At 46.5% G+C, this 17,772-nt stretch overlaps 2 protein-coding genes and 1 non-coding gene across 3 annotated transcripts in view; 2 read left to right on the forward strand and 1 right to left on the reverse strand.

Annotated features, from left to right (window-relative positions):
* The first annotated feature begins 1,708 nt into the window (after positions 1-1,708).
* Positions 1,709-6,326, forward strand: RPUSD2 (RNA pseudouridine synthase domain containing 2). The gene is made up of 3 exons (XM_056133840.1): positions 1,709-2,325; positions 3,788-4,084; positions 5,385-6,326. The coding sequence occupies exons 1-3, from the start codon at positions 1,720-1,722 to the stop codon at positions 6,117-6,119; spliced, it is 1,638 nt and encodes a 545-aa protein (XP_055989815.1). The 5' UTR covers positions 1,709-1,719; the 3' UTR covers positions 6,120-6,326.
* Positions 6,327-11,725: 5,399 nt separating this feature from the next.
* On the reverse strand, positions 11,726-11,807 carry TRNAS-GCU (transfer RNA serine (anticodon GCU)). Its single transcript has one exon. It is a non-coding gene; the product is annotated as a tRNA-Ser (tRNA).
* A 2,411-nt stretch (positions 11,808-14,218) lies between these two features.
* The window catches only part of KNL1 (kinetochore scaffold 1), a 54,713-nt gene continuing 51,159 nt past the window's right edge, over positions 14,219-17,772 (forward strand). Inside the window, exon 1 of the mRNA XM_056133966.1 lies at positions 14,219-14,253. Within this exon, the coding sequence (XP_055989941.1) occupies positions 14,219-14,253 (35 nt within the window). The remainder of the gene's footprint in view (positions 14,254-17,772) is intronic.

Raw genomic sequence — 17,772 nt, forward strand, 5'->3', positions numbered from 1 at the left:
AATAACTTTATTTTAATATAGTTCACCTACTACACAATTCATGCTTTTGTTACATGGCTGGTCCGTAAGAGGTTTTGCCTTTTCTTGATTTGTGTCTTTTTTCAAAGGTTGCTTTCCAGTTCTCTTACGAAATCTATAAAGTATTACTATCTTTTCAATAATTGCCTCTCTGATGAAGTTATCCAGAGTTGGTTTATTTTGCATTTGAGAATTCTAACAAGGGACCAGAGAGCTCAGTGAGTTTCAGTGCATACTTCGCATGCAGGAGAATTGGGTTCCATCCCTGGCACCATATTGGTTCCCCAAACACCCTGGAAATCAACCGAGCTGGGAGCAGCCCCTAAGTACTATTGAGTTTAACATCCCCCCCACACACACACACACACTCCAGTTTTGGGGGATAGAGGATACACCAGGTGATGCTCAGGGTTTACTCCTGACTCTGTGCTCAAGGATCACTTCGGTGGTAGTCAGGGGTCCATACATGGTGCTGGGGATCAAACTGGGGTATGCAGCAGGCCAAGGAAAGCACCTTAACTCTATAGTCTCCCAAATATACGCATATCTATACATACATGGGCCAGAGCGATAGCACAGTGGGTAGGGTGTTTGCCTCGCAAGTGGCCAACATGGCCGACCAGAGTTCGATTCCTCTGCCCCTCTCAGAGAGCCCGGCAAGCTACTGAGAGTATCTTGCCCGCACAGCAAAGCCTGGCAAGCTACCTGTGACGTATTCGATATACCACAGTAACATCAAAAACTCTCACAATGGAGACGTTACTGGGCCTGCTAGAGAAAACCGATGAAAAATGGGAGGACAGTGACTAATAAATACATACATGAAGAACTCTGACAAATACATATCCTGAAACACTTGTAGTTTTAATCCCAGGATAGGAGTCACTTGATCAGTTGATCACTTGACATCCTGTTAGGCATCGATTTGCTGGAGCGGGCGCCAGTAACGTCCCCATTTGTCCCTGCTGAGTGCTAGTGTAGCCCAATGGCGTCTGCTCACTCCAGGAACATGAAGAGCCTCAAATCGTTCATTAGGAGTATCTGAGATAAATGAAAGATTTCTAACAATGCTCATACTGTTAAGGGAAAGGACAGGTATTAAAACATTGGTATGGAGTGTGTGTGTTTGAAATTACAAGTAAAAGCTTTGTCACATAGTGTAATTTCCTTTTTTATCTTTTTTTTTTTCAGCTTTTTGGGTCACACCCAGTGATGCTCAGGAATTACTCCTGCCGGTGCATGGGGGACCATATGGGATGCTGGAGAATTGAGCCCAGGTTAGTCACATGTAAGGCAAACGCCCTACCCGCTGTACTATCACTCGGGCCCCACATAGTGTAATCTCCACCCTTTTAAGCAGCACAGACCTTCATATAGTCAGAATCAGCATTCCTCATTCTGTTTTGTTTTAAATCACGTCTTTTTCAAGAGTTTTCAGACCTAAGGAACTTGGGGCATATCCACATGGAATCTGCACTTCTGCAGATCTTACCCTCACAGCCTCTTCATTCATTCTACACAATTGTTTACCCACAGCCTCTTCTCAAGTCATTCAATCAACTCTTTCGCTCGCTCCACCTCTTCATTCAACTCCCTCATTTTTTTTCCCTCCACAGTTCCCGCCTCCGCGCGGGGCTCGCTGATTGGCTGGTATCCGGTGACGTCCTCAGAGTGCGACGCAGACGCCTTGGTCGCGTGGGTATGTGGCTGGGTGGCCGCTGCTGCTTCCTGCTGGTTGCGCCCGGGCTCTTCAACGTCCGGCGCTTCGCGGGTCCTAGGACTCGGGGTAGCCTCAAGGGCCTGATGGCAGAAACAGTTCTGACCGCGACCCAGGCTGCGAGCGGGCCGAAGGCTCCGGCTGAGCAGAACGGAAACGTGGGCGGCGACTTGAAGTGCGAGCAGAGTCCAGAGCAGCCGGAGCCGGCGGTGTCCGGAGCCGGGTCGGAGTCGGCTTCGGGGGAAGGGCAGCCGGCCCCGGCTGTGTCTCCCGGTCCCGCCAAGCCGAAGAAGCGGCGGGGCGGGGAGCGGGTCGTGCCGCCGCCAAAGAAGCGGCGGGCTGGGGTGAGCTTCAGCGACGAGCACTTCGCGGAGACCAGCTACTACTTCGAGGGCGGCCTGCGCAAAGTGCGGCCCTATTATTTTGACTTCCGGACCTACTGCAAAGGGCGTTGGGTGGGCCACAGCCTAATGCACGTCTTCAGCACGGAATTCCGTGCCCAGCCCCTGGCCTACTATGAGGCCGCGGTTCGGGCCGGCCGCCTACACCTCAACGAGGAGCCGGTCCAGGACCTCAGCATCGTGCTCAAGGTGGAGACCCGATGGGCCGACTGGCGGCGGGCGAGGAAATGGGGCGAGGGTTTTTTCAGTTAGTAGGTCTCGGTCCTGGAGGAAAATCGCGGTAATACACGAGCTTTCTCATTTTCTCTTGGGACCCTCGTTTAACTCGCTGTCTCCCATTCTCAGCCGTCAACCGTCTGCTGCAGAATGCAAGCCGTTGTGCTGTCCACGAAGGCAGCCTCCTTTTTTTTAACAAGGAGCAGAAGTTGGAATTCATAGCCATTTCTGTGCTCTCATGGGGCACTAGCTCTGATCACTTTCGCTTGCATTGTAGTTTTTACACATTATCATTTATATCTCCTTAATGTGTGCTGGGCACAGAGGCACACATTTCATGTACTTTAACATTTAATCTCTTTCATGCATTCCTTTTTAGCTTTCTAACCAAAGCTTTATGAGATAGATATTACCACCTCATTGCCTTGTGTGTAACTGACCAGGATTCAATCCCGGGTATCCCATATGGTCTCCTGGGTACAGCCAGGAGTGATTCCTGAGTGCATAGCCCTGAACATGGCAGGGTGTGATCCGGAAACCAAACAAATAAAAATCCATTCCAGGGGCTGGGGATGAAACTCATGCCTGACTTTGGTGAGTCCTAGGTTCAACCCTCAGCACTACAATAAATAAAATTGTATTGGCAGCTCAGTGGTACAGACGCCCCCTGTCAGTAACACTAGCTCACCCCATCTTGTACAACAAGACAAGACGAGTTCAGCATTTAGAAAATGGTGGTTTGACACTCCCATCCTAATATTCTGGACAAATAGGGAAATTAATGTTTCAAATGGTAAGATGATTTGTCTAAGCGCACACACTTGTTTGGAGCAAATGCATATGTAGAGCTCTGGGCAGTGTGGTAGTGTTCAAGGTCATCATAGGTAATGAGATTTCTCCCCTCTATTTGAGAAAAGTTTACCTTAACTTTACTCAAGATAAAACTCAAACAAGTAAAATAAACTTGTAATGCCACCATCCAGAGATAATCAACATTTTGGTGTCTATCCTTCTAGTACTTTTCCAGTGCCTACTATCCTAATGGGCTGGAGCGATAGCACAGTGGGGAGGGTGTTTGCCTTGCAAGCGCCCAATATGGCCGACCTGAGTTTGATTCCTCCGCCCCTCTCGGAAAACCCGGCAAGCTCCCGAGAGTATCTTGCCTGCCCGGCAAAGCCATACATGATCTATTCGATATGTCAAACACAGTAACAACAAGTCTCAAAATGGAGGCATTACTGGGGCCGCTCAAGCAAATCGATGAACAGGAGGACAGTGACAGTGACTGTCATACTATTGGCCTGTGTCTGGCTACAGTTTTACTAAATGACAATATACTATGCACATAACTCTTTATGGGACTACCCATCTGTATCAATAAGGACCCAGGGAAGCTGTGTGTAAAGTTGGTTAAGTTTGCCCGTGTCGTTCACAGGACAATGACTTCTTGCGGAACAGAGTGCACAGACATGAGCCTCCTGTCACAGCAGAGCCTATCCGCCTGCTAGCTGAGAATGAAGACGTGGTGGTTGTAGATAAGCCTTCCTCCATTCCCGTCCACCCCTGTGGCCGCTTCAGACACAACACAGTCATCTTCATCCTGGGCAAGGAGCACCAACTTAAGGAGCTACACACCTTGCATCGACTTGACCGCCTTACCTCAGGGGTCCTCATGTTTGCCAAGACAGCTGCTGTCTCAGAGAGAATTCATGAGCAGGTTCGGGACCGGCAGGTGAGCCTGACTTCTGACAGTCTGCTTCCTGGATTCATGAACAGTCTGAGCTAAAGGGCCTCTCTGAGTTAGATTTGAAGAGAGCCTTCCTGTTGTGTGGTCAAGTGCCCTGCCCTCAAGAAAGTTAATCTCTGAAGTGCCAACAGTTATTATCTCATGTTTCAAAAGTTCTCTAGGCCAGCAGACATCACCCTCTTGATAGTCTGATCTTTTGCTTTTTTTTTTTTGCTTTTTGCTTGTTTTGCTCTACACCTGGCAGTGCTCAGCGGCTTTTCTTGTATCTGCTCAGGAGTGACCTGTGAAAGTGCTTGAGGGACCCTTTGCAGTACTGAGGATCGAACTGGGGCTAGCCAAATGCAAGACCTACCCCCATGTTATCTTTCCAGTCTTTAGTTTGCTCTCTTGAAATTGCTATAATAATAATAATAGCTGTTACTACTAGCTTCTCCCTGCAATGCTCAGGGGATTATGGGATCATGGGGATCGAGCCCAGACTCCCAGATGCAAAGCACGTGCTGGCTTTAAACTGCTGGCTAAGCAAGGTTTTTAACACTGCTAATGGGAAGATTCTGGATGAAGTTGAAAGGCTTGGGTAGAGGAGAAAAGGTAGTGAGAGTGGTTTTGAAACTTTAAATTCTGCATCTGTTTGTAATGAATGTATCAAGTACTTGTTTTTCTTAATTTTTTTAAATTTATTTTTTTGAGGGGGGGGCTATACCCAGAGGCTCTCAGGGCTTCCTCTTGGCTATGCACTCAGAGATCACTCCTACTGGAACTCGGAACCCAGTCGGGCATTGGGGATCAGGCCTGGGTCAGTAGCATGCAAGGCAAACACCCTACTAGCTATACTGTCTCCCATCAAGTACTTGTACATAAGGCTCAGTATCAAGTATATTAAAGCCCAACTTGCTAAATCTTTTTAACAGCTGTGTGAGGTCAGTGCTTTTTTTTTTTCTTTTTGGGTCACACCCGGCGATGCTCAGGGGTTAGTCCTGGCTCATGCACTCAGGAATTACTCCTGGCAGTGTTCGGGGGACCATATGGGATGCTGGGAATCAAACCCGGGTCGGCCATGTTGACTGCGTGCAAGGCAAACGCCCTACCCACTGTGCTATCACTCCGACCCCCGGTCAGTGCTTTTTTAATCTCACATTTTCCAGGCAAGTTAATGGGATTTTAAGAGACAAAGTAATTGCCAGGATTGTGCAACTGGCAAGTGGAGGAACGAGGGTCTAAATCCTCTGAGCCTGGGGGGCATTAAGTTTAGGCCTTGTGCTGACTTGTGCTCTTTTCTTTGCAGCTAGAGAAGGAGTATGTGTGCCGCGTGGAGGGAGAGTTCCCCTCTGACGAAGTGATCTGCAAGGAGCCCATTTTGGTGGTGTCTTACAAGGTAGGCGTGTGCCGTGTGGATGCTCGGGGCAAGCCCTGCGAGACGGTGTTCCAGAGACTGAGCTACAACGGCCACTCCAGCGTGGTGCGGTGCCGGCCACTCACAGGACGCACCCACCAGATCCGAGTCCACCTCCAGTTCCTGGGCCACCCCATCCTCAATGACCCCATCTACAACTCAGCTGCGTGGGGCCCTTCCCGAGGCCGGGGTGGCCACATTCCCAAGACAGATGAGGAGCTGCTGCAGGCCCTGATGGCAGAACACCAGGCGAAACAGAGCCTGGATGTGCTAGACCTCTGTGAGGGCGACCTGCCCCCAGGACTCGCAGACTCTGCAGCTGCTTCTTCAGAGCTGGGCAAGGACCACCTCAGTGAGTTGACCCTTCCTGCTGAAAAAGTGGAGGGAACAGTGGAAACAGCCCCCCAGGATCTGGACGCCGAGGCTTCAGCACCAGGGAAGGCAGCTGAAACGAGTGTTGGGAATCAGGAGACAGACCCGCTCTGTGCAGAGTGCCGGCTGGTGCGACAGGACCCTTTGCCACAGGACCTTGTGATGTTCCTGCATGCCCTGTGCTATAAGGGGCCAGACTTTGAGTACTTCTCTCCCATGCCTGCCTGGGCACAGGAAGACTGGCGAGAGAGCTGAGGGCTTGATCAATGGAGACATTGCTTTTGGGAGGGGATGACGATGGTTCATGGGGTAGTTGCCGACCACATGGTGGATACTCAGTGTTTACAAGAATGAATGAGGTTGGCTCCAAGCAGACCTGCTCATATTTGATAACTTTTCTTTCTCTCACTACAGCTAAAGTTTAGGGACTCTGGCTTTTAAATATATCCTTTTGTTCTATCACCTGTGTGTCTGTTTTTTTTTTTTTTTCTATGCTTCTAAACATCATGTGATTAATCATTTTATTTTGGGGCCACACTCAGCAATGCTCAGGGGTTACTCCTGGCTTGGTACTCAGGAATTACTCCTGGCAGTGCCCTGGGGATCATATGGGATGCCGGGTATCAAACGCAGGTCAGCTGCATGCAAGGCAAACACCCTCCCCACTGCTATCAATCGAGCCAACTGGTCAGTCATGTAAAAGTACATAATTGAAGGCCAGAGGATAGTACAGTGGGTAGGATGCTTGCCTTGCATGCAGCTTATTCAGGTTCAATCCCTGGCACCTCTTATGGTACCCGGAGCCTGCCAGGAGTGAGCCCTGAGCACAGAGCTGAGAGTAAGTAAGCCATGAACACTGCTGCGTATGGGCTAACAACAAAATTTTAAAAACTAAAACATGCCTGCCATAGAGGTAGGCTGGTAGATGAGAGAGGAAAATGAGGACACTGGTGGAAGGGACACTGTGAAGGAATTGACATTGGAACATTGTACACCTGAAGCTGGATCATGAATAACTTCGTAGTTCATGGTGATTATGTAAAATCTGGGGGCCAGAACAATAGTACAGTGAGTATGGTGTTTGCCTTGTACTCTGCCGACCTGGGTTTGATCCCCAGGTCCCATATGTTTCCCGAAGCACCAGCACCACTAGGAGTAATTCCTGAGCTCAGTGCCAGGAGTAACCCTTGAGCATTGCTGGGTATGGCCCCAAAACCAAAATAATATGTAAGCATACATAAGAAAATTCATTGGATTTTTAATTCTTCCTTCTGAGCTATATCACAGAAAGACCACAAACCATGACCAGCTAAACACAGGACCCTTCTTTCTAGGGCACACATTCTTTAGAGTCATTACATCTTGATGCTGACAAGGAGAATGAAGGCCTATTTCTGGGCCCTGAAACAGTAAGAACTGTAATATGTTCGTAATACATTTTTAATGTAAGAGTACTGCTATTTATTCAGTCATTGATTAAGCTGATTGAATTGGGCATGAACTCCACATTACTTTTTTTTAAATTGAATCACTGTGAGATACAGTTACAAAGCTTTCATGTTCGAGATTCAGCCGTACAATGATCGAACACCCATCCCTCCACCAGTGCACACTTTCCACCACCAATGTCTCCTATATATCTCCCCCCACCCCCATCCCAGTCCTCACCCTGCCTCCATGGCAGGCAATTTCCCCATTATTCTCTCTCCACTTTTGGGCATTATGTTTTGCTCGAATTTTCCCACCACCATTCACGCCTGCCTGCCAGAGGCAGATGCTAGATCATTTATTGTCCATTGCTCATTTTGAATATCATGGGTGCCGCGGCTGCGCACTTCTGGAATCCTAGATTATAAATGGTTGGGTTCCGGAGACATTTCTATAGGGCACTGATCCATTTTGGGATTCAATTGGGCGTCTCTGGGCCAGGGCTGTTGGTGTGCTAAGATGACTCCCAGAGGAAAATTGTGGGGGTGACAGCCAGGCCCAAGAGCAGGTGGGGAGCTGGGGAGGAACAGCCTGGCACCTCTGCCGCCATATGGCATGGGGATTTAGTCCTGGAACCCGCATACCTGGGCCTTGCTTGTGGAAGCTCTTGGTCTCCGGGATTCCATCTGGAATAGGCAGGGAGAGTGCACCTACTCCATCTGGGGTACCCTGGTGAAATTGGCTCAGTATGGGGCCCAGAGAGATCTCTGGCTCTGTGGTGTCTTCTAGGATTTGCTCCTGTGTCTCTGGCTTTTGATCTCTCTCGAGATTTATTTATGGGTCTCTGAAGCAAGGCCAATAATAGCGTTTACAGAGTGGCGCTGGAATTAGTTTGTGGGAGTGACTGCCAGTGCTTCCATGTGTATTGGGAAGTGGGAGGAGGTAGTCCACCCCAACTCCGTGAAAGCCTGGAGATTTCAGTCACAAAAACTGCATACCCAAATTTTCAGCAGGTTATATCTTGGTGAGGTCTGTCCTGAGATGGGTGGAGTCAGGCTGGGGGTATGGTGGCGATTTTGGATTGTGGAAGCTGCTGGGGACTTTGCTTGGGCAGGCACAAGCTAACCTGCCCCCTCCGATTTACCCCAGTCTGTTCAGCCATGCATGGGTCCAAGATTAACTGTGGCTTTTGGTCTCTTTCGAGATTTATCTATGGGTCTCTGAAATAAGGCCAATAAATGAGCTTGTATAGCTGAGCCAGAGGTGGCTTGTGGGCATGGCTCCCACATACCTAACTTTTGGCCATTTAATTTCTTGGTAAACTTGGTCTCAAGTTGTTGGGGTCTGGCCAAAGGCACAGTGGCAATTTTGGGGTGTCAGGAAGCCTGAAGGCACCATCAGGCTACTGATGCACTAGCCCCGCGGGTACAGGTTGGTCTGTTGACGGCATCATACTCCCAGTAATACATTTGAATGTGCAATGTATTCCATGATCTTCCAGGGATTGAAGGGTTGTTCAAATGGTGCAGGATAAGTCTTGTGAAAAGTATTGAGGGAGAAACAGATTTTTTTTCCCACTCTGTTTTATAGAGAGGTGTGGGACAGTAATGCAGATCTTTTCCAATATGGTAGACATGCTATATATAAAACTATTTTATCTAAATCTCACTTGCTCCAGTAGATGGCGCCTCGAACTCATTTGTGCCTTAGTTTAGTTTTTTTTTCAATTACTAATCCAATTATATTTTTCTCCTGTGCTCTTAAGTAATCTGTCATGTTAGTTTTGGTTCTTTTAAGAAGGACTAAGCCAGCTCTTGGTCAAGAGATCAATAAAACGCAGAAAAGTGAGATTGTTATTGCAAATTTCCTGTGAAAGAAAGTACAACCAATTAAGTAAAAAAATAGGAAAGAACTGAGGAATAAAAAGGTGAGCTTTCTATTTCTATTTCTAAAAAAAATCACAAGTTTTTTTTTCTTTTTGGGTTACACCTGGCGTTGCACAGAATTAACATTGCACAGGTCAGACTCCTGGCTCATGCACTCAGGAATTACTCCTGCTGGTGCTCGGGGGACCATATGGGTTGCTGGGAATCTAACCTGGGTCGGCTGAGTGCAAGGCAAATGCCCTACCTGTTGTGCTATCGCTCCAGCCCCTAATCACAAGTTTTTATTTTTATTTGTTTGTTTGGGGGCCACATCTAAATCAGGGATCACTCCTCACCATATGCAGCACTGGAGCTCAAACCTAGGTGGGGTGCAAGGCCTTACTCACTGTGTGTTTCTCCAGCCCACACTACCATTATTTTGAAGAGCAGCAAGCCATAAGGTGATGAGCATCAAGTAATCAGGAGGGTGATATAAAAAATAACATTTCTATCGATGACAAAATCACTGGTAAGGTTGCTATTAATTTGCCTCTTCCCTTTATTAAGGAAGTCCTTTCAGGTCAATAATAGTAAGAGGGGAGAAAAAGATGTAATTTCCCTCCACTTCTAACCAAATAACCAACTAAATTCTATCTATGGACCCTGGTGAGTAACATTTCTATGTAAACATTTCTATAAGGAGAGAATGGAAAATGGAGAGCAACATTCAAGACTCAACATTCAAGTTGCTAAGTTGACTCTCAGCTCTTAGTGGAGGGAAGGATCCATATTTCAAGGCAGTTGGATCTCAGGAGAAAAAGGCAGCGAAGCTGGAGCAGCTGGTGCTTCTGCCTTCTTCTCTCTAACAGTAAACCTTGCTGAAATTCCTTTCAACCATCTGGTCTGGGGCATGGTGTCTTGTAGACAGCTTGGTGGGGAAGAGAATTTTCCAATTAATGCAAGGGATTGATGAGCACTGCTAAGTGATCTCTGGCAAGGTATGGAATGTTGCTTGAGAGCCACCAGAGTGACAAGTTTAGCTTACATTGCTCTTTCTGCTGTTAGAGAAGTGCATGTGTAGTTGATTCCTGACATCCCATAGGGTCCCCTGAGGACCACCATGAGTAATTTCCAAATGCAGGGTCAGGAGTAACCCCTGAGAATCTCTGGGTGTGACCCAAAAATCAAAAATAAAAACCAAAAAGAGTCTTAGACAAGTTTATCTTTGCATCGTCTCATCAGTAAAGTGGAGTAATAAAAAAATCATGATCATAAGGTTATGGTCTGTTAAAGTGATGTTGAGTTAGAGTATGTGTCTCCTGTAAATAATAAATCCTATAGATGGCTGTTCCCGTGATATGAGATATCTGCACTGTGGACTAGTAAGTAATCAAAAAGAATTTTTATTTTCAGTGGCAAGAATTGAATTCAGATCTTCACACATTAAGATAAACTGAAACACACCCCAGTCTCCCAAATTCGTATACATAAATGCTGAGATTGGTAACACTAAAGTGTGTGTGTGTGTGTGTGTGTGTGTGTGTGTTGAATCCTATGTTCACTGTTTTATTTTGGTCTTTACATATATGTGTGGGATTTTTAGTCATTTCAATTTTAATTATTCTGTTGTGCATATAATATCTTCTTGTGGTTTTGTTCACATTTCTGTGGTTACTAATGAAAATGAGTCTTTCTCAGTGTAGAATGTTTCTTCAATATCCTCTGATATAAAAGGCTTGACAAGTCCTTTGTCTAGTCTTCTATTTGGTTTTGCCCATGAGTTAAGAAAGGTTGTTAAGTGTGTGTTGAATAATCAATCAAACTGATCAGCTTTCAAGAGGAGACTCCCTCTGTTCTTTTTCTGCATCCTCTTGCTCCCTCTCTGCTTAAACCCAAGAGAGGATTTACAACTTCCCTGTACTTATTATACCTTTCCACTTTTCTGAGCAGAGTCAGGTTTCAGGTCTGGCATCTCTGCATTAAGAATACTTACTGCCAAGTTTCCAGATGGCTTTTTTTTTTTTTTTTTAACACTTCGTAAACGTATTTCTTGAGTCCCTGCAGTCAGTCCTGAACACTGGATCTCACCATAGTTTCGGATATTTCATAGTACCGAAAGGTATTCAAATTCTCAACAGTTCGAAAACCTTCCAATCCTCAGCAATTTTAAGTCCTCAATGATTGAAGAGGCTCAGTCAAGAGCTTGGTGAGCTCATGTGTAGCAGAGCAGCACTGGAATATTTGGGGATTGGTAATTACCGTGGAAGTCGATGCACCATTATTTGCTTAATAAAAATAAGTTAAATTTAGCACAGACGTTTTCTGGTTCCTTTCCCTAATCTTTTGGGGTTCTTTTTCGTCGGCGGGGTGCACTACTAACCGTGCCCTCTCTCCCTTTTCTGTACCCGAGGTCAGAACGCTTCAGATCTGCTTTCAGCGAAATAAAAGCTGAGATTGATAGCTACGGTAAATTGACTAATAAATCAGACCCGTAATATTCAACTACTTCGATTTCGCAAATATGTTTCACGTTCATTTTTACCTCAAATCTGAAACAAAATTTTCATTCGACGAGGATGGGATTCGAACCCACGCGTGCAGAGCACAATGGATTAGCAGTCCATCGCCTTAACCACTCGGCCACCTCGTCCCCGAAGCTTACTCCTTCCTGGTAGCTATAGGGAGTAACATCGGGGGGGACGTGACGCAATGTCATGGAGGCCGCCATTTTGTACGGAAGCAAAGCTCTGATCATTTTCATTGTAACCAATAAAAGTAAGATGGCCGCTCCCATGTCGTGAGGGCGCCCAGAAACGGGAAAGGACCAGAATTTGGGTGTACTATTCGGGTGTACAAGTTGGACAACCTAAAGGGAATGTAAGTGGCCGAGAGAAAAAAGAAATTTGACTCAAGGAGTCGGAAGAGGGGAAACGCCGGCGCCCGGGGGCGGGGCCTTGGCGGAGGCGGCTCTGAGCATGCGCGTCAGCTGGGCGGTTATATTTGAATGCTGATCTGGGCCGCTCGGGCGTTGTGACGTGACGTCGAGGGCCCCTGTGGGAGCTTCTCCGGTGAGCGCGCGAACCCCAAACTCATCTGAGGAGACTTTGTCAGGAAGGTGGGCCGCGGCGGGTTAAGAGAATGACCCTTGGCTCTGGGCTCCGGAGGGACTTTAGGTTTCGTGTGAGCTCCCTGAAAGCCCCGCGGTGAGGGGTGGGGACGCTCCCTCGAGCCGGGCGCTCTCCGACGCCGACTGGCCGGGAGCCGACGCTTTCCCGGGGTCGGGCGGCTCCCTTTCCGCTCCTCGGCGTGCAAATTGTGCCGCCTGCCCCCTCCCTAGCGCTGTTCTCCCCGCACCCGGGTCCCCGCGGGTCGGCTCGAACCCGGGCCGGGGCCCTCGGCGGGTCGCGGCAGCTGCGCCCGCCCCGCCATCTTCTGTCAGGGCTCCCGACGGCGTCCCCGCGCCAGCGCCCAGGCTCTGCGTTTCGGGCTCTGCGTTTCGGGCTCAGCCTTTTCTGAAGGGAACCGCAGCGAGTGATTCAAAATCTCTTGGCGTGACAGTGTCGTGATCGAGCGCTCGTGGCAGGGACCTGACAGAGTTATTAGGGCGCCCCTAAGGAGTCTTAAGATCTTCCCGCCCATTATTAGACACCAGGTCAAGCGCCTTTTGTTTGTTTGTTTTAAATCTGTTTTAGAAAAAAAAAGGGGGGAGCGGGTCGTGGAAGTGGGGGCAGGGTATTGCCAGCGAGAATTTAAAGATGTCTATAGAGGAGTTTCATAGAAGACTAACTCGGAGCTTGCTCGGGACACTAAGATTCAGGTTTTCACTGGAGCTGAATTGGATCGATCGATGGCGTCTGTTGGGGTGCCTCGTCTGGCTGGTGCGAGGACCCGCAGTGGGTGACTCGGAGTCCCTGATCCTACCGAGTGGAGTCTTAAAAAAAAAGGAATATACTAAGCTGTGCGAACCCTGCGACACCCGAGTAAAAATGCGAAGTCGGATCAGAGGAAGGGTGCGTCTGGTGCTAATATAAGACTGTGAAGTAACTTTCAGTGATGCTTTCAATCTGCACCTCCCAGCGTTGCATACTTAAGTGACTAGTTGGATAGTTGGAGTGTGGATTTTATTTGTTTGGGGCACACCAGGGCTGTAGTCAGAGTTTACTTTTGGGTCTGCACTCAGAAGTTCCTCCTGGCGTGGCTCTGGGGACCCTATGGGATAAGAGGGAATCAAACCCAGACGGGTGGTGTGCAAGGCAAGCTCCTTACCCCTTATTATCGCACAGACCCTCCCCCCACCCCCCCAGTTTTCTTTAAATGTAAAAGTAGTGAAAGTTGTTGCTTTTGAGAAGGATATTAAAGTGAAGGAAACTGCTGTTACTTTGTTTTTTTATTGGTTTGTTTGGGAGGCAACTCTGAGGTGCTCAGCTCTCTATGGTCGCTCCTGACAGGACTCAGGGAACCTTCTGGGTTGTGGGATGTGCGGTGGCTGTCAGGGCTTCGGGAAGTCCCAGGGGAACTAATAATTTCTCATGTCCTAGGATCCTGTTGTGTGGGTAGTATTGTTCTTCTTTCTCTATTTTGGTTTTACCACAGAAAATAATCCTGAAATCACAACCATGCTTTTTATTTTGTTTTTGTTGTATTTTGGCCATACCTGGCACAGCCCAAGGACTACCCTTGGCTCAGTGCTTGTGTTGTGGATTGCCCCCAAGAGTGCTCAGGGAATCATGTGGTGCCAGGAGTTGAACCCAGAGTTCCTGCTGGCTGTGCAAGTGTTCTAGCCTGTTGAGCTAACAATTCTGTGGTCCCAAACAATTCATTTGGGGAGGGGGGTGGGGGGGTGCCCATCTGACTGAGCTCAGGCGCTTTTCCTGTCCCTGCTTTCTGGGATCATTCCTAGCACAAGAGACCATATGTGGTTTCAGGGATCTAACCTCGATTGGTTGCATGCCAGGCTATGCAACCCCACAACAGTTCTCTTAATTTAAGCATAAGTTGTAATTTCTCTTCATTCGCTCTCACCTTTTCTGATATTTATTACAGAAAAAATTTTCTTCAGAAATGGATGCGATATCTTCAGAAACTAGTGACGAAAAGTAAGTTTATGCAACTAAATATGTTAAATTGTTAACATAGAAAGATGCTATTCTAATTAGTATGAACATTTATAATTTCAAAATATTTTTTCATTCTGTTCTGGAAAAGAAGTATTACAAAGCCATTGAACTCCTTACCATTGAATAAACTTCTCTTAGAATCAGACTTAACTTTAGAAATTGCTTACCATTTTTTTAATTTAAGAATGAGAAAATTTGGGGGCATTACGTTGTAAACCATAAGCTCAAAGAGAGAAAGAAGAAAAGTTACTGCCATAAAGACAGGCTGGGAGGGGCAGGTGGCAGCAATAAAACTGGAGACATTGATGGTGGGAAATGTAGACTGGTGGAAAATAGGAGTTGGAACATTGTATGACTGAAACCCAATCATGAACAGCTTTGTAACTCTGTCACAGTGATTTAAAAAAAATAATTAATTAATTAAGGAAATGTTGTTTAGGAAAAAAAAAATTGAAGCCCATGGAAATAAAATGATTTGTCCTTAATTAATTAAGGAAATGTTGTTTAGGGATAAAAAATTGAAGCCCATGGAAATAAAATGATTTGTCCTTAATTAATTAAGGAAATGTTGTTTAGGGATAAAAAATTGAAGCCTATGGAAATAAAATGATTTGTCCAGAGTTGGCATCATAGACTAGTGATTAGTTTATAAACCTACAGGCATAATTTTTTTCCTAAATGATATTTTCTACTTTTTAAGTCAGTTGCTGAAAATTTAAAATCTCAGTGTTGTAATAGTGGACTCATTTTCTTAGCAATAACCTGGAGTATCGTATGTGACCTTTATGCCAGGAACTCTCCATTCTGATCTCAGCACTACCTGTTCTTATCTTTTGGTTTCCATAGACATTTGTATTTTCAAAACCTGGTCTAGGGGCTGGAGCGATAGCACAGTGGGTAGGTCGTTTGCCTTGCACGCAGTTCGATTCCCAGCATCCCGTATGGTTCCCTGAGCACTGCCAGGAGTAATTCCTGAGTGCATGAGCCAGGAGTAACCCCTGTGCATCGCCAGGTGTGACCCAAAGCAAAAAGAAAACAAACAAAAAAACCCTGGTCTAAAAATCACATAGTAAAACAAGAGGTAAAGTTTTTGTATCTCAATAAATATGGTAAATTGTACTGTGCTAATTGCTTTTCAAGAGATAGTCTTGTAGCATACAATATACATTTTTCAAAAGTTAAAAAACAATTTATGGTAGACATATTATGGAATTTCAGAAATTTAGCATTATATCTCTTAAGTATATATAATATTTGCCACATCTACCACCAAAGTTCCAGTACCATTCTACCATTCAAAGCCCTCTACTCATTCCTCCTATCCTACTCATTCCTCCTATCCCTCTCTCCTTTCCTCTGATAACCACTATAGTTTCCTTCCTTCCTTCCTTCCTTCCTTCCTTCCTTCCTTCCTTCCTTCCTTCCTTCCTTTCTCTCTTTCTTTGTAATTGAATCACTGGGAGATAGAACATTATAAAGCTATTCATGATTGAGTTTCAGTCATACAATGTTCCAACACCCATCCCTTCACCAGTTTACATTTCCACCACCAATGTTCCCAGTTTCCCTCCTACCATCTCCCTAACACCATTCCCTGCCCCTGCCTCTATGGCAGGCACCTTTCTTCTTTCTCTGTCTCTGTTTCTCTCTCTCCCTCTCCCTCTCTCTCCTTTTGTGCATTATAGTTTGCAATATAGGTACTAAGAGGCCATCAGTATTTTTATTGGGAAGGTACAACTGGAGTAGCTTTTTTTAACTGGGTGGCAACTTTGGGGTGTGGACATGACTGCCAGGCCTTCTGGGAGTGCAGGGAAGTCAGGGAGGTAGTCCATCATGACCCCAAGAAAACCTGGGTATTTCAGTTACATAACCAGCATACCCCAATTTTCAACAGATTAATATCTAGGTAAGATCCATCCAAGATGGTGGAGTCCAGCCATGGCATGAGAGTGATTTTGGATTGTGGGAGCAAGTAGCTGCTGGGGACTCTGTTTTGGCGGGCACTGGACTAACCCACCCCTGTCCTGTGTGTCCTGGGTTGTTCAGCCATGCATGGGTCCAAGATTAGCTGCAGCTTTTGATCTCCTTTGAGATTTATATATGAGTCTCTGATCTGAAGCAAGGCCAATCAATGAGCTTGTATGACTCAGCCAGAGATGGTTTGTGGAAGTGGCTCCTGTGTACCTTACTTTTGGCTGTTTAATTTCTCAGAAAACTTGGTCCTAAGTTGTTGGAGTACGACCAGAGACATAGCGGTGATTTTGGGGTGTCTGGAAGGCTGAGGGAACCATCAGGCTGCTAATGCTGATCTCCCGCAGGTCCATGTTGACCCACTGGTGGCGCCCCCTGGGCCCTAGTGGCAGTGGCAGCAGCAGTTCTGGCAAGGACTGGACCCAGGCCAGGGCTGCTATTGTTTGTGTCTTAGGCACTCCAGGCAGGCCACAGCTACCACTCTTGCAGAACCTGACGAGGGGGCACACATCCCCATTCTCGGTCTCTAGACAGTTGTCTCTCAGGGAAGTCCTCTCCATAATATGCTGTGGGTAGCACAGGTTGGTCTGGGGAAGAAATCATGCTTCATGGTGGGAACCTTGAGTGCCCCCCAGCTCTGGGACCTGTGCTTTGTGGTGATGCCTAGTTGTATCCGAAGAGCTCTATTCAGTCACTATAAAACTCTGCCCCATACTGGGGGCTAGAGCAATAGCACAGTGGGTAGGGCATTTGCCTTGAACACGGCTGACCCGGGTTCGATTCCCAGCATCCCATATGGTCCCCTGAGTGCAGAGTCAGGAGTAACCCTGTGCATTGCCGGGTGTGGCCCCAAAAGCAAAAACAATAACAACAACAAAAAACAAAAATGCAGCGTGCATTTAATGGTGCTCTTTCTGAGATAGAATTTCCAAGGGGTGCCCACATTCACTCACACAGAAATTTTATGACCTCATCAGCTGTTCAGAGTGTCCAGAGCTACCATCCCTTTGCCAGCTTGCTGCTGCGCCACTTCATCTTAACTAGAACTCCTTACCATTATAGTTTTCACCAAGTCTAAGAGTCAGGTTTTGTTGTTTTTTGCCAGTTAATTTACCTTCTTCACATTCCGTGTATAAAAAAACCTGGTAATCATTGTTTTGCTTGATTATTTCATTTAACAAAATCACTAGATCAGTTCATTTTTGTTCTAAAGGCATGATTTCATCTTTTTTTTTCCATCTTGTGCCAGAATTTTAACCCAGGACCTCACAAATATATTATGTGCTCTACCACAGAGCCACATCTTGATTCTCTTCTTCATTTGTATATATCTATCTAATCCATTGTCACTATTGTCATGGGGTGGTAGGGGCCACACTTGGTTGTGAGTCTCTCAAGCAGTGCATAGGAGGCCCTAGAACCCATCAGTAATACTCTCCTAACCAGGCTGACAGTTCAATGCAAGGGTCCAAGGATATGGTACTATTTCGGCCTTACTATGCCTGGGATTATTCAGATCATCCAGAA

This window comes from Sorex fumeus, unplaced genomic scaffold (genome assembly GCF_029834395.1).
Source record: "Sorex fumeus unplaced genomic scaffold, SorFum_2.1 ptg000098l, whole genome shotgun sequence".
Classification (NCBI taxonomy): domain Eukaryota; kingdom Metazoa; phylum Chordata; class Mammalia; order Eulipotyphla; family Soricidae; genus Sorex; species Sorex fumeus.